The sequence below is a fragment of the Chionomys nivalis genome, chromosome 13 (assembly GCF_950005125.1).
Source record: "Chionomys nivalis chromosome 13, mChiNiv1.1, whole genome shotgun sequence".
In the NCBI taxonomy this organism is placed as follows: domain Eukaryota; kingdom Metazoa; phylum Chordata; class Mammalia; order Rodentia; family Cricetidae; genus Chionomys; species Chionomys nivalis.
Window position 1 is genome coordinate 69,116,480 of NC_080098.1, and position 27,167 is coordinate 69,143,646.

Here is a 27,167-nt window from a genome sequence, read left to right on the forward strand (position 1 = left end):
TGGTTGTGAGCCACCCATGTGGTTGCTGGGAATTGAACTCACGACCTTTGGAAGAGCAGGCAATGCTCTTAACCACTGATCCATCTCTCCAGCCCAATGTTTGTGTTTTATTACCTTTCAGTTCTGATTCACTGAAGTCAGGTCTGACTCATTTATTATTTTATTGGAATTTGTTATTGTTTGAGACAGGAGCTAACTCAGCCTTTTAACCTCTGGGATTATAGGTATATGCTACCTTACCCAGCTCAGGAAGAGTATATTTTTGTGCCTTAATTTGCTACAATTTTGTTTTATTTGTTGTTTTTGTTTGTTTTTTACTTGAGGGAAGGGTTTGCTAGGGATTAATCTAGGGTTTTGCACATACTAGGCAAGCAAGCTATGCGCCTAGTCCTGTATACTGGTCTTTAAACTTTATATACTGCTGTGGGTATTGTGCTGTATTATTTGAATAGATGTATGATATTTCTCCATTATAGCGTAGGGTATTTGGCCTGCTGTGGTAGCACATGCTTATAATCTCAGCATCCAGACGTGAACACAGGAAGACTAGGAGTGCCTCAGCTGTACTTTTGCTTTCAGTCTTGCGTGGTCTCTATGAATGAGTAAAGCTACTCTTAAGTTCAGATGCCCTAACAGTTATGTCATAACTAGTGTGGATCACCCATTTGCGATCTTGCTTTCCTTATAGTATTACTTTTCAGTGAAATGCCTCTTCCCCTGAATGCTGCCAGATAGGTTTATTCTCAGGGACACATACCTGACAAGGTTTCTTCTTCAAATTTGCATTCCCTATGTTGGTATACTGATGAAAGTGTGTGTGTGTTATTTTTGATGGGGGGGGCACACATACTATCAAGTGCTGGTCTCTGCCTTTACCTTGTTTTGAGACAGGATTTCTTTGATGGCTTTGTTCTTTGTTGCTTACAATGAGCTTGATGACCCTTGAACTTCTGGATATTGTCCTGTCTCCACCCAAATATTCGGCTTTCATGTAGATTCTTAGAACTCAAATTCAGTTCTTATGCTTACAGGTCAAGTGCTGTTGTGTTTTGTTAAGGTGGAGTCTCACTCTATGAGTGCCAGTGTGGTACTCACTATACAGTGATCTTCCTGCCTCTGCCTTTGAGTGCTGGGATTACAGTATGTGCCAGCATCCTACCATCAAGTTCTCTAGTTAATTTTATTAGTGAGTTTAGTGTATTTTGAATCTAAATAGTTGAAAAACAGATGAAAAAGTAAGAGAAGTAATACTTAAAAGATAAAAGTTATTTTAAATATCACTGCTTAAATTGATGTTACATACTGTCTATAGTGGTGCATGCCTTTAATCCCAGCATTTGGGAGCAAAGGTGGTAGGCAGATCTCAGTGAGTTCGAGGCCAGCCTGGTTTAGAGCGAGTTCTAAGATAGCCAGTGCTGTTACACAGGGAAACCCTGTCTCAGAAAACCAACAAAATAAAATAAATTCTGTCACATTAGCTAATGAATAACACAGATTTAAAATTTTATTCTCTTAAAATTACTCTCATCCTGGTGTGATTGTGCACGCCTTTAATCCTAGCAGTCAGGAGGCAGAGGCAAGAAGATCTCTGAGTTATGACAGCCTGGACTACATAGATACCCTTTTTGAACAAAAAATAAAAATAAAATTATTTTATTAGACATTATTGTCATTTATTATTAAGAAATAATATAACTGTATATGTTAATATTTTTGTGGTCTTTATGCAGGCACTGAACTTACCTTCAATTACAACCTAGAATGTCTTGGGAATGGAAAAACTGTCTGCAAATGTGGAGCCCCGAACTGCAGTGGCTTCCTGGGTGTGCGGCCAAAGGTACCAATTTCAACACTTTTCTATTAGCAGCAATGGTGTGTCTCTCCTGTAGCATTGTTAGGTGCAGTGCTAAGGATGAGTCTTCATTTCAAGAAGCTTTGCTTTGAAATAATGGGATTGATTATCAGTAGTGCCACTAACAGTTTACTGAGCAGTCTCATGATCTAGTTGATGTTGCTGTAGTATTTTGACTTAAAAGTATTTTTCTAATTCCCCCCAACCAAAAAAAAAAAAAAAAGTCTACCAAATTAAAACAATGAAATAGGTTACTTTGGTCTCTGCTCACCCCATACCTTCTAGGAAGCTACTTAGATTTCCCTGGGTATGTAGTTGTCTTCTTTTTGCTTTCTACAGGTATTAGCAAAATTTGCTACACTATAATACCATACATAAAAATAGAATTCTAGACTGATGATGTAGCTCTGTGGTAGAATGCTTTCTGGCCCATGCTGAGACGTGGGTTTACCACCAAAAAATATAGAGATTAACAAAATATAAATATTATTTTGTCTTCCTGTGCTTATTTATGTACATTTAACTGAGTTACAATGCTGTATTTTTTAAGGAGATTTGTCTTTTATGTTATGTGTGTGGATGTTTTGCCTGTATAGATGTTTATATCACATGCATTTAATACTCAGAGAGGCCACCAAAGGTCATTGGAGCCCCTTCCTAGAAAGTAGAACTAGAAATGGCTGTGAATCTACTTGTGGCCATTTGTAATCAAACCCAAGTCGTCTGTAAGAATTGCCAGTGCTGATCTTCAGTGCCTCCTGCCCTCTTTCTCTTTTTATTTTTTTTGTTTGTTTCTGTTTTTTTGAGACAGGGTTTCTCTGTAGCTTTGGAACTAGCTCTTGTATACCAGGCTAGCTTCCAACAACAGTGATACACCTGTCTCTGCCTCCTAAGTGTTGGGATTAAAGGTGTGCGCCACTACCGCCCAGCAAAATTTTTATTTATTCATGTGTGCTCTGTATGCCAGAGAGGGCATCAGATCCTATTATAGATGGTTGTAAACACCATGTGCGTGCTGGGAATTGAACTCAGGGCTTTTGGAAGAGTAGCCAGTGCTCTTAACCACTGAGCCACCTTTCCAACCCCATCTTTCTTTTTTAGAAGAGACTTTCACTGTCTTTTCCAGCATAGCCTTAAACTTGAGTCTGTCTTCTCTTTGCCTGCTACTTACTTACATGCTGGGATTACAGGTATGCAACCCCATCCCTGGCTGCTGTTTTCTGTTAGAGAGTTTTTGTTGTCGTCGTTGTTTGCTGGTTTGTTTGTTCATTTGTTTTTCTCTTAGATTTATTGATCTTGTGTGTGTACATAAAATGTGTGTGTGTGTGTGAGTGCTATAGGGTGGTCAGAGGACTACAACCTACAGGAGTCATTTGTGTGCAGGCTTGGAGACCATTGCCTTTACTTGTGGAGCCATCTCTCAGGACCCTGATGGTTTCCTTTTCATTTAGTGGAGGGTTTTTTTGTTTGTTTTGTTTTTTGCAACATGATCTCACTATGTAGGGTCTGGCTGTCCTGGAACTCACTATGTAGATTAGACTAACCTCAAACTCAAAAAGATCCACCAGCCTCTGCCTCCCAAATGGTGAGATTAAGGTGTGCATTACCATGCCTGGCTGCCAAGCCTAATCACCTAAATTCAGTCTCCAAAGACCTAAAGGTGGAAGTTGGGAACCGAGTCCTTCCTGGTTGTCCTCTGACCTACACACACACACACACACACACACACACACACACACACACACATTAAGTGGATGGAGTTAAGATTTTTGGTTTTTGGCCGGGCGGTGGTGGCGCACGCCTTTAATCCCAGCACTTGGGAAGCAGAGGCAGGCGGATCTCTGTGAGTTCGAGACCAGCCTGGTCTACAAGAGCTAGTTCCAGGATAGGCTCCAAAACCACAGAGAAACCCTGTCTCGAAAAACCAAAAAAAAAAAAAAAAAAAAAAAAAAAAGATTTTTGGTTCTTTGAGACAGGGTTTCTCTGTATAGCTTTGGTGGCTGTACTGGAACTCCCTCTGTGTAGCCCAGGGTGGCCTTGAACTCACAGAGATCTACCTGCCTCTGCCTTCTGAGTGCTGAGATTAAAGGTACACAACCACTGCTCAGCTTTGACATAAAAATTTTTATGTCAAACAATAAAAAACCAAAATGTTGGGTATGTTCATATGTACCTTTAATCCCTACACTTTTGAGTCAGACGCAGACTCAATTTCTCAATCTCTCTCTCTCTCTCTCTCTGATTATTTATATTAAGGAAGCTTTATTTTCTGTCAGCGCTATCTCCCTAAAACAGGGTTTGAGAGAATATCCCAAATACAGGAGAAATGTTTTACTTTATAGCCCAAAAACTGCAAGGCTGGAGCTAGCTTTCTTTCTTTCTTTCTTTCTTTCTTTCTTTCTTTCTTTCTTTCTTTCTTTCTTTCTCTCTGGGTGTGTTGTTTTGTTTTGTTTTTTTGGGTTTTTTTTTGTTGTTGTTTTTGTTTTTTGGTTTTTTTGGTTACGTAGGAATTTGGCTGATTGAACATCTTATCAGGAATGGTGAATGAAAAAAAATAAGGTTGTAAGACTGCTCCTACATATGGTGGACAAGGAAGTTTATTATAGATAAAAAGGAGCGCATAGTCAGAAGTAGGAACATCTGGGAGAGGGAAGAGAGGGGAACAGGGTGCAGCAACCAGCAGTCTCAGGGAGTAGATGAAATGGCCTGGTAACCAAAATAGTTAGATTATATAGGGAAGGGCAGGTGGGTAGCAGAGCCATCCTGATCAACATAGCAAATACCAGGATAGCTAGAACTACATAACAGATATCCTGTTTCAAAAACAAAAAATACATAGAGATGGGCCTGTATCACAAGGATAGAGCCAATTGAGAAACATTCCCAACGGTCAAAGCTTGACAATTTTTAAAACACAAGAAAGTTATTATAATATATACATTTTAAATTTTATTTAATTTATGTGATGGATGTTTTACTTGAATGTGTATCTATGCAAGGCTTGTGTGCCTGGTTCCCATAGAGGCCAGCAGAGGGTATCTGATCCCCTGGATTTAGGAGTTAGAGTTGGGTGTGAGCTGCAGTGTGGATGATTGAAATCATACCTGAGTCCTTTGGAAGAGCAAAGGACTCTTAACTGCTGAGGAGTCACCTCTTCAGCCCCTGTACTGTCTGGTTTTAAGATTGCAGTCAAAGCTAACATGAATAGGGCGTGCCTTCTTGTATCTTCACTAGCTTTACAGCAGTCTCTGAGTGTTATCTTTTCCAGAGGAGAAGCTGGGGTTGAAAGGATAGTTAATCTAGTGAAGAGTACATACCTGAGTTGTTGTCACAGTGTTGACTGATCAATATCTGACCTCCAGAATCAACCCATTGTCACTGAAGAAAAATCCAGGAAATTCAGGAAGAAGCAACATGGGAAGCGCAGGAGCCAGGGTGAAGTCACAAAGGAGAGAGAGGATGAGTGTTTCAGCTGTGGGGATGCTGGTCAGCTCGTCTCCTGCAAGAAGCCAGGCTGCCCGAAAGTTTACCATGCTGACTGTCTCAATCTGACCAAGCGACCAGCAGGTTGGTGCCAAAATCCATTCGGAGCACTCCTTGTTCTCTGTCAGAGTTGTCAGGATCTGATGCCACTTGTTTCAGTCTGACAGAGAACACTGTCGTTGAACACAAGCCCGCTGTGGGATCTGGTCCGTGTTCTTTGGTGATAAAGGAACAACAAAGGCCTAGAGTCCTAGATTATAGGAAAGAAAACAGAAATGTGTTTTATTTCCATTTACATTATTTCATCTTTCCAGCAACTCATAAAGATTGTTTTCTATCCATATGTGCATGGGGAAAATGCAAATGAAGATTGAGATTACTTGTTGCTGATAATTCAAAGACAGGTGTTCTGACCCCAAGGCCACTAAATCACCTTTCCTTTCCAAAGGGAGAATGAGGCATAGTAGAGACTTTTAGATATTCGGATCAATGAAAGATAGGTCAACAGCTTTTAGCCACAGTTTCTCTCAACTCTGCCAGAGTCTCCTACCTTACAATGTAGACTTTTTTGGTTTTTCGAGACAGGGTTTCTCTGTGGCTTTGGAGCCTGTCCTGGAACTAGCTCTTGTAGACCAGGCTGGTCTCGAACTCACAGAGATCCGCCTACCTCTGCCTCCCGAGTGCTGGGATTAAAGGCGTGAGCCACCATCGCCTGGCTTGTAGACTTTTTCTGTATAGATGAAGTAGTTGTATCAATTTACACATGAGACAACTGCTAAGGTAGATGAGGTAATTAGGAATTTGTGTTGGGAAAAGTTAATATCCTTTGGGCAGTGACTGGGTCTTAGGATTGTAGCCATTGGTCAGGCTGGCTATGGTAAGATACAAACAACAAATGCAAATGAAGCTGTTTAAAGGGATATTAACACAATATGCGGAGTGGAGAGCTCTAGGGTAGAAGTCAGTGGTGTGTGAAAATCTAAATTGATTTTCCTTCCCTTTGTGTAGTCCAGGGTCATGATAGAACAGAAAGTCAAGTAGAATAAAGTTAGAGCCTTTGTGTTGAAATGTTAGTACCAGGAAGTAGAAGTAAATCTTTTTCAGAATCACCTTGTTTCATGGCACAGGTCATAATTTTGCTTGTGTTCCATCAGTGAGTTCTAGCATAATTTATTTGGAGATGGGAACACTTACATGCCTTATGAGGAAGTAGATACAAGGTTAGTTTTAGGTCAGTTTTAGATCTTTTCCCTTGTTTCTACATGGACAATCCAGATAAAATTTTTTGCTGGTTTCAAGACTTAGAATGCAGCAAAGGTGAGTCAGCTTCCCTTATTATTTATGTAATGTGTAAATTTACCCTATTTCTGTTGAAAACAAAATAAGCAAGAATGTTAAAAAGCTGGAATGTTCCTCTTTGAGTTGGATTTTTAAAAGCTGTCTAGATCTGGGCATTGTGATATATATACCTTGAATTGTAAGTTAAGGCAATCCTGGGCTTACATAGTGAGACCCTGTCTCAAATAATACAAAACAACCAGAATTTGGAGAGAAAAAAAATGTGGAAATAGTAATGATTGTTGCTTTTAAGAGGAACTTTGGGGTTTATTTGGTTTCCCCCTGTACAGCTCATGCTAGAAATAGTCTCTTGCTTGTGTTTAGTTGATACTTAGTTACTCAACCTTGATTCTTTGCTGTTATTTTATATATTGTTTTGTGCAGAAGAGGAAGCTGAAATTCTGGGGAAGGAGTAATGGCAGGTGAGTGGCACAAACTCTGAAGATGTGGCAGTTTGAGGAGGCTTTGCAGCCACTGCTGTGGACCAGTCTCAGGGCCGCGGCTCATCTCACATGCGTCTATTTTCCCTAAGCTTCTGTTCACTCTGTTTTCAGGGAAGTGGGAATGTCCTTGGCACCAGTGTGACGTATGTGGGAAGGAAGCAGCCTCCTTTTGTGAGATGTGTCCCAGCTCCTTTTGCAAGCAGCATCGAGAAGGGATGCTTTTCATTTCCAAGCTCGATGGGCGTCTGTCTTGTACTGAACATGATCCCTGTGGGCCCAACCCTCTGGAACCAGGGGAGATCCGTGAGTATGTGCCGCCCCCAGTGCAACTGCCTCCAAGCCCCAGCACTCAACTGACAGAGCAGTCATCAGGAATGGCTACTCAGGGACCCAAGATGCCTGATCAGCCACCTACTGATGCCACCCAGACGCTGCCAGTCTCCAAAAAAGCCCTGACAGGGACTTGTCAGAGGCCACTGCTACCTGAAAGACCTGAGAGAACTGAGTCTAGCTCCCACCTTTTAGATAGGGTTAGAGACCTTGCTGGGTCAGGGACCAAATCCTTGGTATCCAACCAGAGGCCACAGGACAGACCACCTGTTAAAGAAGGACCAAGACCTCAGCCATCTGACAAAGCCTCTTCAATGACCAAGCCAAGCTCCTCACCCTCAGTCAGGTCCCTGCCACTGGAAAGACCTCTGGGAATGATTGACCCAAGGCTGGATAAATCCATAGGTGCTGCCAGCCCAAAGTCCCAGTCAGTGGAGAAATCCCCAGCCCCCACTGGCCTGAGACTTTCACCACCAGAGAGACTGTTGACTACCAGCAGTCCCAAACCCCAGATTTCTGATAGGCCCCCAGACAAATCCCATGCCTCTTTGACCCAGAGACTTCCTCCTCCTGAGAAAGTACTATCAGCTGTGGTCCAGTCTCTGGTAGCTAAAGAAAAAGCACTGAGGCCTGTGGACCAGAACACTCAGTCAAAGCACAGACCTGCGCTAGTGATGGATCTCATAGACTTAACTCCTCGCCAAAAGGAGAGGGCTGGATCTCCGCATGAAGTCACACCACAGGCTGATGAAAAGACGCCAGTGCTGGAGTCAAGCTCTTGGTCATCTAGCAAAGGTCTGGGGCACATACCACGAGCTGTGGAGAAAAGCAGCGTGTCAGAGTCCCTTCTGCCAGCTGGGAAAGCAGCAGCTCCTTCAGAACACCCTTGGCAAGCTGTTAAGTCACTCACCCAGGCCAGACTTCTTTCTCCATCTTCTGCCAAGGCTTTTTTATATGAATCAGCAACTCAAGCCTCAGGAAGAGCTCCTGTAGGAGCTGAGCAGACCCCAGGACCTCCCAGCACAGCGCCCAGCCTCATTAAACAGGGAAAGCAGCTATCTAGAGGACTTACTGCCAAGAGTGGGCAGTCCTTCAGGTCTCTTGGGAAGATCCCAGCTTCTCTCCCCAATGAAGAGAAGAAGTTGACCACAGAACAGAGTCCCTGGGGCCTGGGAAAAGCCTCACCAGGGGCAGGGCTTTGGCCCATAGTGGCTGGACAAACACTAGCCCAAGCTTGCTGGTCTACTGGGGGCACACAGACATTAGCACAAACTTGTTGGTCCCTTGGAAGAGGGCAAGACCCCAAACCAGAGCAAAATACAATTCAAGCTCTTAACCAGGCTCCTTCTAGTCGCAAATGTGCAGAGTCAGAACAGAAATAATGCAGTAAATATCACATAACCAGGCAAGCTGTCCCCAGGGTGCCGTTGGGTTTGGGGGGCGGGGATAATCCTTTTTTCCCTTTCCTTCTTAAACAGAAATATTCCCAACACTTCCACTGTTCTTCTTTTCTTATATCCCAACACTCAGAACTCTCGTGGCATTAGCCCATGGGGACTTGTGGTTGTGTGAACCATGTATGGAAATCGTCGGGCCCCAGTCAAGGAGACAGACAGACTTGAGTCTCTTTGCCCTAACTTTTACATATGGTCAACTTAAAATAAAAAGTCCACTCTGGAATCAAGCATGGAATTCAATTCCAGTGATCAAGTTGGAAAGTATAGAGGCTCACAAAGCTACTTCCCTGGCCCAGCAGTGCCCCGTTGAGAACACCTGATAAACCTTTAGGAGGATCTGATGCTCATTCAAATCACTGGCAGTTTTCTGAGTATTGCTGTATGCTAGGTCAGGAGGCTAGTCACTGTGTAAGACAGAATTACATAAGGCCTGATCCCAATGAGCCTGACTTGCCTGCTTGGGTCCCCAAGCAGATTCAAGGACCTCTGACCAGGAAACAACAGAAAGTACTGCTAGGCCATGGGTTTCCAGGTTTGTTCTCAAATATTTTTGTGTGTATGTATGCGTGTGTGGCCCAGAATGTGTCTGTATTGAACATGTTTCCTGGTGGACCGTGCGTGCATGTGCGTGCCTGCAAAGCTCTTCTCTGTAAATGGAAGGGTGCTACATCAAGGCCAAGGCGGGCTGTTGACTGGGACTTTTACCTGTGTATTGCAGTCTGAAGATTTGTTCTTGGAGGAGCATCAGGTTAGAGGGAGCTGGTTTCTGAGAATGTAGTGTCCCAGAAGTGGACAAAGGAAATTGGCAAGCTTACCTTTCTTTTCTACCAATAATTCTTTTTCTAAGAACCTACCCCATCCACATTTCCTCAAACACTCAGGTGCTTTCAGATTTCAGTCTCGGGCAGTGGACATAGGGAATTTCTGGCAAACTCCTAGCAAGACACACCACCTTCTTCAAGAAGAGTGTCAGATTCTGATGGAAATTTTCTTCCGGTCTCATGCCCTCCTACCTGAAGGGAGGGAACTCTCTCCACCTCCCTGTAAATTATTGTGCTTTCTGTTACAGAGAGCACATGCCTGGTCACTTAGCTCAATGGCAAGCCAGAACCCTTCCCCAAGACTGGAGAGACGTGGTGTTTGGAGCAGTGTCCAATCTAAGACGACTCCTCGTAACTGCTGATTATCTGTTACTGCTGCCCTGAGCTGGGGCCCAAGGGCTGGGAATCTGTTGGTGCTACCCTGCCCTTCCATTTCCCCAGCTCACAAACTGCCAACAGAAAGTGCTGTTTGGCTAGTTCTCTCACATTCACCCTGCCCCTTGTCCTCAGACCATGTGTTCGTTTACCTGTCTGCTTTGCCAACGTAGTATCTTTAGCTAACAAATAGCATCTCCTGGCCAAAACATCTGGCCTTTCTGTCCCAGTTACAGCTTTTATACCCTCAACAGGATTCTGTTTGCCCCAGGTTCCTCCTAAGTTCCTGTTGAGGTTAGCTCCCATCACTTTTCAAAAGGAAAGAACAGTGGTGGTTACTAAAGCATTTGTACTTTATATAAAAATTGAGAGTAGTGTCTGCTTTTATTTCCCCAAGTCTGTCTCTGGGGTAGAAACTCCTGAACTCAGGCAGAGGGATGAGGCTAGGACAGGGCTGACCCGAGTTTGGGGGCTAGTCCCTGCACCTCTCTGAGACCTCAGAATCTCCTCTCTGAATTACGCCTGCCTCGTTCTCCCCTTTCCTCCTCTCTTTCCACATCATCAGAGTAAGAAAAGCTCTGTGTTCAAAAGGAAGAGAAAACATAAAGCATCTTATTTTCTTTTAAAAAAATTTTTAAACCATGAAGAAAATATTTTTAAAGAAATTCACCCAGGAAATTAAAGTTCACTATATTGCATATTTATCATGTGTGAGAATAGAAGTATATAACTGCAGCTAGTAGACCCCTTTCCTGATTTCTTAGGTTGTGTGCGTAGGTTTGCTTGGTGCCAGTCCTGTGCCCTTTGCTCTCCTGTCATCTGTAGTTGTGATCAGAAACAGATGTCTGCACTGCACTGTCAGAGTCTCCGTTCACTATGTTGTGTGTTTGATTACCGTAGCTCTGTTTCATGAAATAAACTGTGAATTGGGGGGTGGGGGGTGCAGGCTATGTAAAAATTTTAAGTGAAGTTTAGTTTTGACTTAACTTCTCTAAAATAGGTTTCAGTAGTTAATTGGCTTTGACAGCTCTCTAGAAGCATCTCACAGAACAGGAGGGAGGAATGGGGTCACGATTGGCCACTTGTGTTTGTTGCGATATTTTCATTCACCGCCATTCTTTGGAGCCTTCCTTCCAGACCTGCCGGGAAAACATCTGAACTGTGTACTTGTGGGGTGGAGGGAGTGAGGGGCATGGGTGAGAAACAACCCTTCTAATGACAGGCACATTTTGTTCAGGGCCACTGAAAGTTGAGTAGGAACTAGACATTTGAGCGGAGAGAGACCCACAGCTAACAGCATGAGTCGTGTTAAAATAGAGTATTGGTTACTGTCCTTCAGTGACAAGTGCTTAGGGAACAGGGACTTGAGTGTGATGGTGGGAAGAGGGTGACCTTGCAGTTCTGGGCTGCGTTTGAATCCTGTAATAACCCTTTCTTTGAGGGTGTGAATTGGCAACACAGAAAATCTTTTTTTTTTTTTTTTTGGTTTTTCGAGACAGGGTTTCTCTGTGGTTTTGGAGCCTGTCCTGGAACTAGCTCTTGTAGACCAGGCTGGACTTGAACTCACAGAGATTCGTCTGCCTCTGCCTCCCGAGAACACAGAAAATCTTATTGGAAACTTCTGATCATTGGACAGGTTGTATTTTGGCATTGGCATTTGGCTGAGTTCTTGAAATTTGGATTGCCAGAGAATCTACCTGTGAGACAGCACCTAGGAAGTTCTTCCCAGGGACAAGCCAAAGGCAGAAATGCTCCTAGGTAGTGACTACACTTCTTGTTTAGAGGGGAAAAGGGGTGGAATTGTTGAAATTTGCATTTAAAACTTCATTTGTTCTTCCTGTTGGAGCCAACCCATTTTAATAGAAGGTAGCCACCATTTACAACACCCCCCCCAGTATTTTTAGATGTCTGCTTCCCTAAAATTACTGAGTTTGAAATTATTTGCATAACTGTCAATTTTTTTTTTTAACGAATTCTGCATCTTTGGTATTCATATCCTCTACCCCACACGTACAGTCTGGCTTGAAGTGCAGTAGTAGTGAGCCTTCGTGGCTCTGCACTGTCAGTTCACTGCGGCTGAACTTTGAGATTGTATTCCAGTGTTGTTCCACAGCTGACAGGAAGGATGTCTAGGTTGTCCATGCAGGGCAATCAGGAGAGCATTCAATCAGATGGGTCTTGCCCCGGTTCCAAAAAATTAAGTTTTCTAAAACTTGTCAGAATATTGTTATCCTCTTGGGGATGTTGTCATTGAATGAAAAAGGGCCCGGTGTCCTCACCTCCTAGATCAGAGGACAGGAGTAGCAGCAGGAATTTCCTGTTGTTAAAATTGAGTGATTAATGTTAAAAGTATCCCAAGTCGTTTAGACCTAGGTAGCTTCTGCAGGAGCTTTGATTGGCTATGACCAGTTTGTTTTCAGCTGAGCTTCCTAGGTCATTGCAGTTCTATAGTGTAAATTGAAATACAAATAATTGCTTTGTACACAAAACAATGTAATGATGGTGCTAATCTCATGGTATAAATAAGCACTGCCAAGGGTTGAGGAAGTGGTGACATGAGAAACCCCAGTTCCCGTTTGGGAAGATAATTTATGTAGGTTCCTTTCAGCTCTATGAGAGATAGGCGGCAGGCAGTGTCACTGATGCCTGCCAACCCAACCCTGGAGTTTTTAGTACGATCCAGAGGTGAAGAGATGATCTCAAATTCAGATGATGGCCACTGAGTTTCTCAGGGCTAGGGTCACCTTTGTCCCATCCTGCCTAGGACAGTTTAGAAGAGAACTATGGGTGTGGGGTATCCACTACCTTCTGCTTCTCTACCTCTTCCCCTCTCGTGGCAGCATCTCAATTGCTTATGAATAAGGGCAATGTTTCTTAAGAACGTTGGGAGTTTATTTAGACAACTACAACCTCAAAAGAGATGTTTTCTTACCAACATAAGCAAAACAAAAACTCTTTTGTGGTCTTTACCCTAGAGTAGCCTTCCTGTGACTTAAGAACATCAGACTATGAGGGGCTCCAAGGGTAGCTCTTGGGAGCTTAGCACAGATTGACAGGTAAACACAGGGAGCAGAGTAGAAACCAAGGAGGGTCCTGGTGTTCTTATTCCAGGGTGGACAGAGTAGGTGGTCTCCAGGCTATGGTGGTGCCGCCTTATGTATGTAGGTGAGTGTGAAAGTTGGGTGAGTACAGCACCTAGGAGCTCATGGAAAAGCAGCTTTTTAGGTCTTGGCGAAGAAAGCTGACTAGAAAGCTCTATTTTTTAAATGGGGAAAAGGGTTCAGCCAAGGTCCATCACTGTGTTCTCTCACCCCCCCCCCAACTGATTGTCAGCTGGAAGTGAACCTCCTAGTGAAAAAGAGGGGAACCCTGTGCTAGGAGTCCCCATAAACATGTACTGTAATTCTTTGTATATAGAAAAAATTACTGTAAAGTAAAGTTTAACTTTACTCTTATGGCCCTTGCCCTGTGTTTTTTATTGTCTCTGGGGAGATGTAGCATAAGACAGAGGACTGACTGGTTTGGGGTAAGAGCTAGAGCCAACCTGAGCCTAAGGCCTTCAAGAACTTGAAAATTGACCTCCCAGGTTCCACTGGCTGCCTAATATCCTTCCTTTCCATTGGGAGTTGCAAAATATTTCTGTGTAGCCCTTGGCTGTCCTGGAACTCAATCTGCAGACCAGGCTGGCCTTGAACTATACCTCCAAGTGCTGGAAGTAAAGCCACCACCACTCTCAAGGGCATTTTGAGGAAGTAAAGAGAGACGAAACCAGGGCACTGGGTTGTTTAGAGACATCCTCACTATGCTGTGCAGTCCAGACTCACCTCAAACTAGTCTGTCTCCTGCCTGGCTGCCCAGTTAGTGCTTAGATGTCAGAAAAATGGTCCCAAAATGCCTTCTGGGCAGGAATAGGACCAGTTGGTATTTCTGAAATCTTCAAAGGCAAGGGGGCCCTGAACTGGCATCACACCCTCACACTTAACTAGAAAGGACTGCAATACACTTCCTTGTTTAAACAGGAAGTGTTAGCCCTTTTACATTACCATCTAGGTTTTCAGGGTAATTCTGATCCTGAAAAAATTAGCAGTTGTCTCAATTTTTTTATTTATTTACTTAGGGTTTTGTGTGTTCTTTTATTGTTTTGTTTTCTTATGGGGGTGGGAATTTTACTGTGTAGCTGTGGTGGCCTGGAACTCAGAGGCACATCTGCCTCTGCCTCCTGAGTGCTGAGATTAAAGACAAACCATCACTGTCTTCAAATCCTTTTGGTTTTTTGTGTTTTGTTGTTTTTGTTTTGTTTTTAGGTTTTTGTTTTTTTTTTAATGGTGTATGTGGGTATTTTCGTTTATTTTTCAAAACAGGGTTTCTCTGTGTTATCGCTGTCCTGGAACTCAATTTATAGACCAGGCTGGCCTCAAACTCAGATCCACCTGACTGCCTCCCTAGCGCTGGGATTAAAGGTGAGCACCACTACCACCACCCAGTTTCAAGTCCTTTTTTTTTAAATTAAAAGCTAAATTGCACCCATAAAGTCTTTTTGACTTGCAGAACTATGGATTGCCTCTTGTTAAATATATTACAGGGCAATCCTGGGAAGCTTAGGACTGAGTCACAGCCCTGAGCCACAGGTCTAGACATGACACAAGAAGTTGAGCTGGCCAAACTAACTTTGAGCCTTTCATCTGTGGGTACAACTTACGTGCTTTCCTTGCTCTAAGAGTTTGTATTCCTCCATCCCAGCCCCTAAGCCTATTTCATCCCCACAAGAGAAGAGAAACTGCTATATCAGTCAGTGGTAAAGTTTCCTGACTGGTATGTTAGAAGCCTTGAGGGTTTGCTCTACATGCACGCACACACACACGCACACACATGGAACTGTGTGTGGGGACATAAGAGCCCATTGCTTCTCCATGATTTCGGTGACTCACTATTTGGTTTCCAAATGCTATCTGACAGGAAGTGAGGCCAGTCAAGCGGCCCCAAGAACAACTAGGTGTTCTGACACCCAGTGCACAAAACAGGGAAGGGGCTGTGAGTCACAGTGCATCAATTTTATTTACAGTTCAGAAGCTAGTTAAATAATCTGTGGACAGAAGTTCTGTCCAGGACACAAGCCTGGGAGTCAAATCAGCCTTATCTTTCTTCATGCCCACAATCTGCCCAATACTGCCTCCGTTCCATGGGCCAGCACAGGCAGGTGCCACCTCTGCTGCCATGGGGACCTGGAGTAGCTCAGACACTTGACCACACCAGCCCAGACAAGAATTGGGTCCAAGCCCTCTGGGGGAATTCATTTAATTCTCCCAGGCCAGATGAGTGGTGGCTCAGTGATGACAGCAGCTGTAGAAGTAAGGGTTTGCCTTCTGGCTCAGGTCCACACCTTTGTCCTCTGTCAAAGAGAGAGGTGGCTGCTCAGCACTATTATGGTGGTAATCAGGTAAGTCACTAGCAGGACTAGAGTCCATGAGCCTAGAGGATATCTTAATAGGTGGGAAGTACACACCTGTCATCACCTGGAAAGCAGCCACACTGACGTAATCCTCTGCCACTTTCTGGAAGAGCTCGTCTGGCAAGCAAAGGATCAGTGAGGCCAGGGTGCCAGCAGCCCTGAGAACTCCCAGTGACCCAGCCCTCTGAACCTTTTTTCCTTCAGTGTCCTGCCTTCTGCTGGCAGGCCCCAAGACAGCACTCACCCACACTCTGGCCTGTCTTGCTGGATGTTTCAAAGAGCTGGGCTTTGATATCTGCAAAGAGAAGTGACTTTTTATCCCTGGGAATCGGGACCTAAATGTAGCTAACAGTTCAGTGTCCTGGATCCCATAGGTTCAAGAAGGCCAGAAAGCAGCCAAGGGTGTCAGTCTGCCGTCCTCGTAATCCACTCAAGCAGGTATCACCCACTCTCGCCCCCCACCCTCCAAGGATTTAGGACATTTACTATCTGCATAATCTTGGACATCGTGGAAGTCTACTCGACGGCGCCGCCTGTCTTCCTCCAGCAGGTCACTCTTAGTGCCACACAGGTAAATTTGACAGCCCTGTAGCAGAAGACAAGGCTGAGGTTATCTCCACATACCAACAGGGTCCCTGTCGCTGATCTGTGGGGTCTGGCCACCTACCTCTTCTAAACTGCGCAGCTCCTTCACCCAGAATTTGGCTCTCTCAAAACTGCTGCTGTCAGTGAGGTCTTGGTGTAGGGGTCAGACAGGAGACACAATCAAGGATCAGTGATTTCCCTCTGTTGTTGGCCTGTAACCCAACCCTTAAAATAGGCCAGAATCCAACCCCTTACCATAACAGACAATGGCAGCTTTGGCTCCCCGATAATAGATTCTGCTCATGGCTTCGTAGCGCTCTGATCCTGCTGTGTCCTGGGGGGTGAAGGTAAGCTCCTTCATAAGTCTTAAGAACAAGACCCGCGTATTCTAAACCCCCCCCCTTTTTTTTAAGATAACTGAATGGGTGTGGGGAAGGAAAAACGACCTCTATAAGGCTCCAGTTGGCTAGTTTAAGAGGCAAGACATTAAACCTCGGAAATGGTTTTGCTCAAAACTATATCCCCAAGGGACTTACCCAAATACCCAGAGTCACCGTCCGGTCTCCAACGCACATCACCTTGGCCACGAAGGCAGCCCCAATGGTCTGCAACCAGGTAAGAGATAAGAGTCGAATGCAGGCCAGTCCCCTTCTTCCCGGGCCTGGCCCGGTGGGGTGCACTTACGTTCTGATAGGGGCCCACCAAGAAGCGGTCGTGCACGTATCGCTCCACCAGGCTTGTCTTGCCCACGTATTCCTTGCCCAGCATAACCACCTTGACGTCCACGCGCTGCCCGCTCATGCTCCCAGGGCCGCCTCACTCACGTCAGGGTCCGCGCAGCCCAGGCAGAGCCCAAGCCTCAGACCCTAACCCCAAGGGATTCGCACGTCGCAGGCCCCCGGAGCTTCGGCCGGGGCGCTCCGTCCCTAGCAGAGCCGCGGCGCGGGGCCGCGCCGTCGAGCCCTGCACCGCTCACCCGCGCGAACGCTACTGCGACTGAGGCTCCGCCGAGCCGGGGTTACCGACTGAAACCGAGGTCCCCGCAGCTAACTCCAGGCAGCACCTCCGGAACTGGACGCCAGGGGGCGGGACATCCGATCACGTGTGCGAGCGCCGGAACTGGCCGAACCTACGCGGCCGGCGCCGGAAGCGTCGCGCAGTCTTATAGTCCCTCATGGCGGCCGTAGGGACTTGGGCGCGGCGCGGCGGTGACTGAGCTGCGAGCCTGGCGGGCGTGCGCCGAGCCACGTGCCTCCCACCCCCGGGCTCTTCACCCTGATGCTGCACGGGTGCTGAGCCCGTCCGGGTCGGGACGATGGTGAAGTATTTCCTGGGCCAGAGCGTGCTCCGAAGTTCCTGGGACCAAGTGTTCGCTGCCTTCTGGCAACGGTACCCGAATCCCTATAGGTACGTGGCGGTGGGTAGAGCGAATGGCCGTCCTTTCTCCATCTGAAGGTTGGAGTGGAGGCTGTCCTTGAGTATTGGAGCCGGGAAAGACTGGACAGCGAATCCGACGTGGTGTCTCGTACTGTGGCCACAGTTAGAACACAAAGTCCTTGTTAAGATTAGGACCAGGCCAAGCCTGCAAGGTCCTCGAAGAAGACTGTATACGCTATGGATTATATGAAGCTCTAGATTTTTATTTTGTGGTCTCAAGGTGTTGAGACTGGAAGAGGCGGGGGAAACAGGAGTTACCTTGGGGTTTGGGAATCCTGGCGATGGCCTACTCACCTGCCCGTGGCGCTCCCTAGTGGTACAAATCTTGGAGATTGGAAAAATGTCTGAAACCAGGTCAGGGAGGAGGAGGGAATTGGAATTTGCCCGGGGATCGGTTCAGTATACGCTTAACTTTGAACCCAGGTACAGATCACTTAGTAGGATTGCAGGAAGCCATGACCTGGAGGCTCCAAACGGGAACCCGTAGACAATTTATCAGGAGCAGACTTCTGAGAATAGTCTTCATTTTAACACCCGCAGCAAACATGTCTTAACGGAAGACATAGTACACCGGGAGGTGACCCCTGACCAGAAGCTTCTGTCTCGGAGACTCCTGACCAAGACCAACAGGATGCCACGTTGGGCAGAGCGACTTTTTCCTGCCAACGTTGCTCACTCGGTGTACATCCTGGAAGACTCTATTGTGGACCCACAGAACCAGACCATGACCACCTTCACCTGGAACATCAACCACGCCCGGCTGATGGTGAGACCTCCTTTGGTCCCTTAAAGTAGTTGCGCTCCAGGTCTCAGACAGTTGTGGGAACCCCTGTGGCCTGAAGCAGGTGTGGAATACTAATGAGCAAAGTCTGCAGCCTCTCTAGGCCTCTCCCTTGGCTCTCAGATGGTGGGGAAGACACATCTTTTCAGAACTTGTTTCAAGTGCTGTGCACAGAACGCTAGGTTAATGTGTGACGTACATACATACAGGGTGGACTTTCAGGAGTGGTGCTGGGCAGAACCAGAGGTGGCGACCTGACGGATAACCAGCACAGGAAGTTGCCACTCACTTTGATAATGAAAACTGTGATTATTATCAGATGACTCTGTGTGTGTGTGTGTGAGTGAGTGAGAGAGAGAGAGCTCAAAGGGGAGAGTTCAGAATGTAGACTGGAAACACTGTGCATGGCCGAATCTATAGGCCCCAAGCAAAGCCCAGGATCAGGCTGAAATGCCAGCTGATCCCCAAGACTTTTTTTTTCTTTTTTTTTTTCAAGACAAGGTTTCTCTGTAGCTTTGGAGCCTGTCCTGGAACTCCCTTTGTAGACCAGGCTGGCCTTGACCTCACAGAGATCCGCCTGCCTCTGCCTCCCGAGTGCTGGGATTAAAGGCGTGCGCCACCACCACCCAGCTAAAATTATTTATCTAAAATTATTGGTGTTTTGCCTGCATGCATGTCTGTATGATGATGGCAGATCTCCTGGAACTGGAGTTACAGACAGTTGTGAACTGCCATGTGGGTGCTGGGAATTGAACTCAGGTTCTCTGGAAGAACAGCCAGTGTTCTTAACCACTGAGCCATTTCTCCAGCCCGACTATTAGAACATAGGGCAAGTACTCACCCAGTGTCGAGTGCAGGAGTGTGATGCTGGCTTGGGAGGCACAGTAGAGACAGGGTCTGAGTCTGTGCAAGTGAGCAAAGCAATGGACACGCCTACAAGGTGCTCTCCCGGATTCCCTGTGCAGGTGGTGGAGGAACGATGTGTTTACTGTGTGAACTCTGACAACAGCGGCTGGACCGAAATCCGTCGGGAAGCCTGGGTCTCCTCCAGCTTATTTGGTGTCTCTCGAGCTGTCCAGGTAAGAGGTTTGGGGGCTGGACCACGCTGGGCGCCCGGTCACTGAGCAGCTCTCCCATGCTCCTTCTTCTTCTGCCAGGAATTTGGCCTTGCCCGGTTCAAAAGCAATGTGACCAAGACGATGAAGGGCTTTGAGTACATCTTGGCCAAGCTACAAGGTGAGAGCCCTGGACACTGCTTGGGGACTAAGGGACCCTCACTAGCAGTGGCTGGGATGATCCTACCTCAACTTGACCAATGCCTTGGGCCAATCATTGCCCTGATCTGAGCCTGAGGTTCTTGTGTGCCTGCAAGGGTGGGAGGATCAAGAATCAGGACAGTGACTCCATTCCTAAGAAGCCTTGGTTGGATGGGGATCAAGTGGGTCTTCCAGGCATCATCTGAAGCCAGCCTCCTGTTGTTTCCCACAGGGGAGGCTCCTTCCAGAACACTCGTTGAGACAGCCAAAGAGGCCAAAGAAAAAGCAAAGGAGACGGCACTGGCAGCTACAGAGAAGGCCAAGGACCTGGCCAACAAGGCCGCCACCAAGCAGCAGCAGCAGCTGGTGTAGCTGCTCCCTTCCTCTCCCTTCTCCTCACTGTACTTGATTATTAAAGATGCGCCTCCAGCCCTCTCTGCTGTCTGGGTGGTGGGTTCCAGTGGTATCCTGGTCCGCATCTGCAGTACACCTGGCTCAGCGTCTACTGAGCCCAGCCTCCTTTTACCCCATTGGGCAGAAAGGCGCAGGGACTTGCCCAGGGTCAGAAGCAGTACACAGGTGAAGCGGCGACACACGATAGACTGTGCGCTCCACGAGGGCAGGGCTCCTTGTCTTATTCTCTGATGTGTCCCAAGTACCCCGAACAATATTTAGCACATAACAGGCACTCAATAAACACGTGAATTGATTTTCCCCAGTTCTGGAGTCAGACAGCATTGGTTTGGAACCTGACCTCAGGCAGGTCGCATCACTGCCTGGCACCCCCAGCAGCTTCCACCTGTCTTAGGTGTGTGCTGTCCAGCACATGACCATGTTTGGCAGCAACCGATCTGATTTCCTCTTTTCCAGTTGTGGCTGGGACTTCCTCCATCTCATCAGGCAGAACCATGGACAGGAACTTTCGAAAGAGGATTTTAATGAGAATACTGTGCAGTATATGTGGGGCATTGCCCAGGAACAAGAGGTCTACAGGCTTCCTGTCCCTGGGGGAGGGGGCAGCAAAGCAGAGCCAAGGGCTACATAAAATGCCCTGGGGGATGGGGAAGGTGTCCCAGGCTCAAGCTGTGCAGCAGAGTGCAGAGTCCTGTCCCCACACAGGGGTCTTTGTGGTCTCCCAACAAGTGGCTCTAAGCAGACGGGTCTTGTGTGGGGCTCCCCTGCCTGGCAGGCTCAGTCCAGAGAGAGAGGCAGCTGGCATCATAGCCAGGTACCGGTGCTGTGTGAGTAGGTGAGCCCCTGGCCAGCGCTGAAGCTCTGAAGCAGCTCAGTCTCAGTCCCGAACACCAGGCTCTCCACATCCACCTCCACGTCCTCTGCAGAGAGAAACCCATCAGGAACCCCACCCACATGCCACAGCCCAGCACTGCCCAGAGAAACCCACCAGGAACCCCGCCCACATACCACAGCACTCACCTTGGTCTGAGTCTGAGCGCTCAGAGGACAGAACCGAAGAGTCCAGGCTGTCTGCTCGCTGCCTGTCCCTCTCTCCACCCCGGGGCAGCCCCTGGAGCTGCTCCAACTGCTGCTGTAGGCTCTGCTGTTTACTGCGAAGCTTCTCCTTGAGCCGCTGGGCCTGCTGCTCCTGCTCCTCCAGCTTCTGCAGAACCCCAGGAGCAGGGACTCAGGTCAGCTGCCCAGGGACTGGCCTTTCTGTGGCCATCGGTACCTCTGTCTATGCCAGACAGGCAGCCACATAACCAACCCAAGCTAGTTTCATGTCCTTCAGGGCCATCTCCTGCCCATGTAAGTACAAAGATCTGTCTAGATGGCTGTGCATGACAAGGTACCCCAATCTCAAATGCCTTTAGGGTCTTATCACATAATAGGATAAAATATAATGTCAGTACAAACTTGGAGACTGGTACCCTGACAGGCAAAACACTGGCTAAAGGATATGGCCATGCCTAAGTTGCAGCCCATTGCTGCCCATAGTCACAGACCCAGCCAGCTCTTCCAATCTCTCCATTTAAATGGTAAAAAGCCAAATTTTTCATGTCAAGTGTACTTTGAAGCACTGCCGACTACTTTTAAATTATTGGACTAGAAGCTACTAGTTCACTGGGCAAGCAGCTCAGTGGTAAGGTGCTTGCCTAGCACGTGCAAGGCCCTGGGTTTGCTCCTCCCATACAAATGATTTTCTGCTTTTTAAAACGAGGAGAATAAACCAAAACACTCGAGACAAGGTACAAAATGATGCATGTCCTGACGTAGACTAAGATGTGGCATTGGATTACCACCAAGGCAGAGGAACCCTGGGAAGCTTGCAGGGTCCAGCTTTGTCTGTCTGTGGTAGGCAGTGAGAGAAGCCTAAGAAAGTTGTCATGAGGCTGTGGAGCCCAAAAAAGCAATGCCTGCGTTAGACAGAGACTTGAGTTTCATAGGAAGTAGGTACTGACTGTCCTGCCACGGTTTCCAGCTGGAGATGAACCTCGGAAGGTCTACATACAGAGTAGAAAGCAACCCGACAGACACCAAGTCAGAGGGGAAGGAAGCCCAGGAGATGCTGCCCGGGGCTTGCCATGTGCCACTCAACACCTGAATAGCACGTTTCATCTACCTGAAAATGACGGCAAAGAAACTTCATGGGAGAAATCAGAGCCTATGTGACAACCTGAACAATGGAAGTGACAGCACGCACCTATGTGACAACAATCTGTCCCACAGCCAAGATTTGTTTGCTGATGGCACTGATTGTCATGGCCCTTGGCGAGAGCCTGACAGTGGTGCTTAATGAACTGTTGGTAAGGCAGGACAGGCATCAGTCTTGTGGTCCTGAATCTGCCTTGGCTGCTGTGCCTTCAGTCTGGCAGTATCTGTTTTTTCTCATCAAATGGGCCTGGAAGGGCCGGGCGGTGGTGGCGCACGCCTTTAATCCCAGCACTTGGGAGGCAGAGACAGGCGGATCTTTGTGAATTCGAGGCCAGCCTGGTCTACAGAGCTAGTTCCAGGACAGGCTCCAAAGCTACAGAGAAACCCTGTCTCGAAAAACAAGACAAAACAAACAAACAAAAAAGGGCCTGGAAGGCAGGGAAAACCCTCTTTTGTTTCCAAGGGAGCTTCTAAAATGCCCACATGGCTGGCACAGCCTGGGCCTTGACATCTGCATACTTACTCTTGTCCACCAGGGGGCCTGCAATCCCACCTAAGTAGTGGCAAGGCCAGGTTGGACCAGCTAGCGGTTCGCCTCTTTCCTTTGCTGAGAGAAGGCAGGGACCAGCCCTCTACAGTCCACTGGATCACATGGCTCACGACAGTATTTTCAACAGGCATATACTCTGCAGAACTAAACAGGACTAGTGGAAGATCTCACAGCCAGGACCTAAGTGATACCATAACAAAAGGAACCTTTACAGGGCCTCAGAACAGCCCAGCTGTCTGCTTTCCTTCCCATTTGAGAGATTCGGAAACGGTTGTCTCATGTCACACAGGATGGGGGCAGGTCCCAAAGCTCCAGCCAGGCCCTCCACACTACACCGTCCCATTCGGTCTAACGAGCACACTGGAGACACCTTACCTGGATATGCATCCTGGCCCGGCGCAGCAGGCTCAGTGTGGTATATCGTGTACAGTCAACCCCCAGGGGCATCTGCTGCCTTAGCTGCTCCAGGCACCGCTTCAGCTGGGCTCTCCTGCAGGGATAGAGTTCTGAAGGGCATTGCCAGCCCCACCTCACCGGCCAGAGGGATGGCAAGGGGGGAAAGGTCTGAGAGAAACGGTCCTTGGGACCTGGTTCTCAGGGCCAGGTTGAAACTCACCTGCGTTTCTCCAGCTCATTGTGCACAGACCTGCCAATGCCAAAAGGAGAGGAAGTGAGGGGCAGTGGGTACTGTTCAAATCCTCAACCCCAGGTTATTGGGCAGCTCAAAATTCACTACAGGTATCTGTGCCAAGTGAGCCTTTTTGTGACGACCCGGGGTTAATCTAGGGCACCAAAATCCCAGGCTGTGACAGAGGAATCAGAGGCACATACACGGAAAGATACAGGACACCTGCCCGGGGTAGTTGTGGGGTCTCCCCTGACAGCCAGGTAAGAGGGGGTGACTGGACAGATGTGATATTGGATCCAAAAACAAGTCTGCCAGAGAAGCCAGTAGATGGGAAAACATTTAAAAGGAACGGCATATGCAAAAGGTCAGAAAAGCAGAAGCCTGTAGGGGAGAGAGTTCAGGAGTGTGAGTGGAAGGGGACTCAGAACTGTCTTGTTACTGTTCCTGGCCACATCAAAGGTGCTTTAGGAGTCCGTGAGTGGGCGCGAGTGCGACACACGCGCGCGCGCGCGCGCGCACACACACACACACACACACACACAGAGGCAGATGGAGTAGGGTACCTGGCCCAGAAGAGCAAACAAGGAAGTGAGAAGAGGGTTAGATGCGCCAGCTGAGAACTAGCGCCCCTCCCCACACTGCCCCATCTCTGCTCACCGTCCACTGTTCAGCGCACCAGGAGCTTGCACGGGTCGTTTCCTCCTCTTGTAGACAGTCCCGGGGCTGTAGTGTGGACACAGGGACGCGTAGCCATGCTCCGCCTCTGCCAGAGAGAGGACCCAGCCCGTCAGCCGGAGCCCCTGGCACGGCGTGATCAAGGAAAGGTTTTTGGCGCCAGGACCCTTTCCCCAGTCACTCCCTGCCCTGACGCCCGCGCACTCCTGTGGATGTGCGGGCGGCAGCGCGCCAGCTGCCCTCGAGTCGTACTCTGTCCAAGTTGGGAGCCAACTCCAGCCCGCGCGCGGGGTCTGTCCTCACCTCTCTCGCGCCTCTCCAGGAACTCCGCCGCCTGCAGCAGGACCTGGATGTTGCTGGCCACGGGTTCCATGTCGGCGACAGCCGCCGGCGAGCGGGAGGGCCGGGGATGCTGGCCCTGGCAGCCGCGGAACCACTTTTGTTTCAATGTAACTGACACGGTGCCACACAGGGCCCGCCCCGCCCCCGGCCGCCCCGCCCCGGCCCCGCCCCTGGGAACTGCGGCCGCCCCGCCCTGCCCCGCCCGTCCCGCCTCTTCCCGCCCAGTCTGTCCCGGTTCACGGCTCCAACGCCTGGTGACAAGCGCTCGGCCGGGTCGGACAGCCTGGACACGGGGTGCTGCGAGCTGCCCACACTCCTGCCACCCGCAATCGCGCGGGTCCGGGTTGCACGTGCGCGCGGGCGCGGCCGCATCCTCGGGGCGGGCCGCGAGCCTCCGAGCCGGGGTTGGCTGGCGCGCGGCCCCGCCCTCTCCCGCCGCGGGGCCCCGGCTCGGGCGGGAAAAGCCGCAGGTTTCAAATTTGAAAACCCAAACGATGAGGGCGGGGGCGAGAGGAAAGGGACGGCGATGCGCACGCGCCTGCGGAGGTGCGCGGGCGCAGGACACGGTCCGTCCCGCATCTGCCCCTCGTGGGTCCTCAGCTTCCACCATTTGAGTGTAATGAGAATCTCTCCGGTTAATCCTGTCATATGCAGAGAAGCGAATGTCATCGTGAGTACGTCGGTAGGTAACAGCTTCCCAAACCAGGGCACGAAGCACACCGTCTGGCCCTGGGTTCTGGAGTGACGGAATCGGGCTCCTCTCCCGTCACTGCTAAGTTGGACAACTGGGGGACCCTGAGACAGCGTTGCGGAGGGGTCAGAGCCTATGTAGTGCCCAGAAAACAAGCAGCGGTCTCTCATTAGAGCGTTGCAACCAGACAGCCCGCCCCTGGGAGGCCCTTCTAGAATAAGACTGCTATGCTTGCGGTGAAGGCTCCTGGAGCAGTACCACCAGGGGTGGCCACACCTACGAGTCAGGAAGGGTGGGGCATTCTGAGAGTCCGCTAGAACAGAGAGGGGAGACTATGAAATGGTCTAGGGAAAGGAAACATTAGGGAAACACAGGCCCCTTCCAAAGAGACGCTCTTAAAAGTCTGCCAGAGAAATCAACTGTTAGCTAAGAATTGCCGTGCTGTGTAAGAGTCTGTACTCTGAAATAAAACCATTTTAGCTATGGAAATAGACACCTTGAAGGGCTTCTCAGACATGGGACAGGTGAATGGCCCCTAAAACTCCTATCAGCAATCAACGTCGTAAAGCTTAAGGATGAATTCCTTTTAGAAGAGAGTGAGGAGGCTATTAACACAGGGTCTCATGTCCAACAACCTAGCTTCAAACTCGCTATGTAGCCAGAGATGATGACCTGCTGATACTCCCTCCCAAACACTGGGGTTACAGATGAACACCATATAGCCAATTCCTTTCTAATTTCATTTGTCTACAGCACACACACAGTGCGGCCACAAACCTCATCACACATCTGGTGCTCAGGTGGTCTGAGCAGAATGGACACGGAACGGCTCTCCCAGAGAAGTTCCAGCAGAGGGAAGTAAGGCAGGCACTGAATAGGAACTGAGCAGCCACTTCATCCTGGGAGCTGTGGGGAACAGCATGGCCGAACGGTGGTGGAGGTCAGCCTGGCCTGAGGCCTCCCATGGGTATGGGTCAGGGCCACCAACCAGCACCAGGTAGGTAAAACACTTCAAGGGCAAGGTGCTGGGAGGCCCCTTAAGAAAATGCTCCAGCAAGTACTTTGCAGGCCATGAACCGACAGAACCCTCAGTATTGTGATCGTCAGCAGAAAGAGCCTCTGTCCCTCAATCCCCTGGGTCCTGTGCTACCCAGGGGCATCCATGGCCCTGTCAGTCACAGTAAGTGGGGAGGGCTTACCTTGTTGCAGTTTGTCAGGTTCTAGAGTCCAGGATGGACTTGTGCCTTGGGTGAGATAGAAGACAGGAATTCCAAGGAAGGCTGCCTTCCATCTCATCCTACAGATAGTTGAGGGGATGGTCCTGCTTCTCCACCCCAGAACCCCGCACTGTCCTCTCTGCCGGTGAAGGAGCTGGCGATCAGGGTGTGGGAACCTGGCTGAGCGGCTGAACTCCCTCCCAGCTGTCTCTTGCTGTGGAATAGCCTTCCTTAGCCTAAGTGATGCCCTGCTGAAGCCTGTGGTGGGTCCAAGCTGGAGCTGACGGTGCCCCTGCTGCTGCCACCTCAGCAGATGCTGCCCTTGCCTCCCTGCCTCTACCAGCTGTGCTCAGATGCCTGGTCCTCCAGGAAGGGTCCAGGCCTCCCTCCTTCATGCACCCTCTAAAAACACCAGCATCCCTTGGGTCAACTCTTCTACCAGAGGAGAATAGTACTGAGAAAAGCAAGCAGCCATGCTGCTGGGACAGTAGCACCCAGCTAGAGTTCACTGGGAATGTCACCCCAGGCTATCAGGGTGGCACAGCACAGTGACACTTGATGTGGCTTCTTACCTCCTTTTTTTTTATGATTTATTTATCTTTATTTTATGTGCATTGGTGTGAAGGTGTCAGATCCCCTGGAACTGGATTTTTCAGACAGTTGTGAGCTGCCATGTGGGTGATGGGAATTGAACCCGGGTCCTCTGGAAGAGCAGTCAGTGCTCTTAACCGCTGAGCCATTTCTCCATCCCCCTCCTTTTTTTTTTAATCCGAGACAGGATTTCTCTGTAGCTTTGGAGCCTGTCCTGGAACTAGCTCTGTAGACCATGCTGGCCTCGCACTCACAG

At 48.6% G+C, this 27,167-nt stretch overlaps 4 protein-coding genes across 12 annotated transcripts in view; 2 read left to right on the forward strand and 2 right to left on the reverse strand.

Moving 5' to 3' along the window:
• The window catches only part of Nsd1 (nuclear receptor binding SET domain protein 1), a 114,697-nt gene extending 100,431 nt beyond the window's left edge, over positions 1 to 14,266 (forward strand). For 4 of the 9 annotated variants that reach the window (XM_057787190.1, XM_057787189.1, XM_057787188.1 and 1 more), the window contains exons 21-23: positions 1,731 to 1,837; positions 5,215 to 5,419; positions 7,228 to 14,266. In XM_057787190.1, the coding sequence (XP_057643173.1) occupies positions 1,731 to 1,837; positions 5,215 to 5,419; positions 7,228 to 8,828 (1,913 nt within the window). In that variant the 3' untranslated portion in view covers positions 8,829 to 14,266. Of the gene's footprint in view, positions 1 to 1,730; positions 1,838 to 5,214; positions 5,420 to 7,057; positions 7,096 to 7,227 lie in introns of all 9 variants that reach the window. The other 5 variants (XM_057787194.1, XM_057787193.1, XM_057787192.1 and 2 more) reach the window with 2 other exon arrangements.
• Positions 14,267 to 15,140: 874 nt separating this feature from the next.
• On the reverse strand, positions 15,141 to 17,201 carry Rab24 (RAB24, member RAS oncogene family). The gene is made up of 8 exons (XM_057787199.1): positions 16,818 to 17,201; positions 16,670 to 16,738; positions 16,389 to 16,467; positions 16,216 to 16,283; positions 16,035 to 16,134; positions 15,793 to 15,843; positions 15,603 to 15,665; positions 15,141 to 15,488 (listed from the first exon to the last, which is right to left on the reverse strand). Exons 1-8 carry the CDS (start codon positions 16,932 to 16,934, stop codon positions 15,424 to 15,426), a joined length of 612 nt encoding a protein of 203 aa, XP_057643182.1. The 5' UTR covers positions 16,935 to 17,201; the 3' UTR covers positions 15,141 to 15,423.
• A 91-nt stretch (positions 17,202 to 17,292) lies between these two features.
• On the forward strand, positions 17,293 to 20,325 carry Prelid1 (PRELI domain containing 1). Its single transcript, XM_057787198.1, has 5 exons — positions 17,293 to 17,540; positions 18,111 to 18,336; positions 19,317 to 19,430; positions 19,509 to 19,587; positions 19,840 to 20,325. The coding sequence occupies exons 1-5, from the start codon at positions 17,449 to 17,451 to the stop codon at positions 19,977 to 19,979; spliced, it is 651 nt and encodes a 216-aa protein (XP_057643181.1). The 5' UTR covers positions 17,293 to 17,448; the 3' UTR covers positions 19,980 to 20,325.
• Positions 20,326 to 20,619: 294 nt separating this feature from the next.
• On the reverse strand, positions 20,620 to 24,505 carry Mxd3 (MAX dimerization protein 3). Its single transcript, XM_057787940.1, has 6 exons — positions 24,374 to 24,505; positions 24,053 to 24,158; positions 23,384 to 23,413; positions 23,143 to 23,257; positions 21,042 to 21,225; positions 20,620 to 20,941 (listed from the first exon to the last, which is right to left on the reverse strand). Exons 1-6 carry the CDS (start codon positions 24,441 to 24,443, stop codon positions 20,826 to 20,828), a joined length of 621 nt encoding a protein of 206 aa, XP_057643923.1. The 5' UTR covers positions 24,444 to 24,505; the 3' UTR covers positions 20,620 to 20,825.
• Positions 24,506 to 27,167: the final 2,662 nt, after the last annotated feature.

Excerpts from the sequence above, each read along its gene's own strand:
- Mxd3 (XM_057787940.1), bottom strand. The coding sequence starts at position 24,443 with ATGGAACCCGTGGCCAGCAACATCCAGGTCCTGCTGCAGGCGGCGGAG. Across the intron at positions 23,258-23,383 it reads AATGAGCTGGAGAAACGCAG|GAGAGCCCAGCTGAAGCGGT; the intron begins GTGAGTTTCAAC and ends CTATCCCTGCAG. Across the intron at positions 21,226-23,142 it reads GGGCCAGGATGCATATCCAG|AAGCTGGAGGAGCAGGAGCA; the intron begins GTAAGGTGTCTC and ends GGGGTTCTGCAG.
- Rab24 (XM_057787199.1), bottom strand. The coding sequence starts at position 16,934 with ATGAGCGGGCAGCGCGTGGACGTCAAGGTGGTTATGCTGGGCAAGGAA. Across the intron at positions 16,284-16,388 it reads AGCTGCCATTGTCTGTTATG|ACCTCACTGACAGCAGCAGT; the intron begins GTAAGGGGTTGG and ends CCCTACACCAAG. Across the intron at positions 15,489-15,602 it reads TGCTTTCCAGGTGATGACAG|AGGACAAAGGTGTGGACCTG; the intron begins GTGTGTACTTCC and ends TCTCTTTGACAG.
- Prelid1 (XM_057787198.1), top strand. The coding sequence starts at position 17,449 with ATGGTGAAGTATTTCCTGGGCCAGAGCGTGCTCCGAAGTTCCTGGGAC. Across the intron at positions 17,541-18,110 it reads CGGTACCCGAATCCCTATAG|CAAACATGTCTTAACGGAAG; the intron begins GTACGTGGCGGT and ends TAACACCCGCAG. Across the intron at positions 19,588-19,839 it reads CATCTTGGCCAAGCTACAAG|GGGAGGCTCCTTCCAGAACA; the intron begins GTGAGAGCCCTG and ends TGTTTCCCACAG.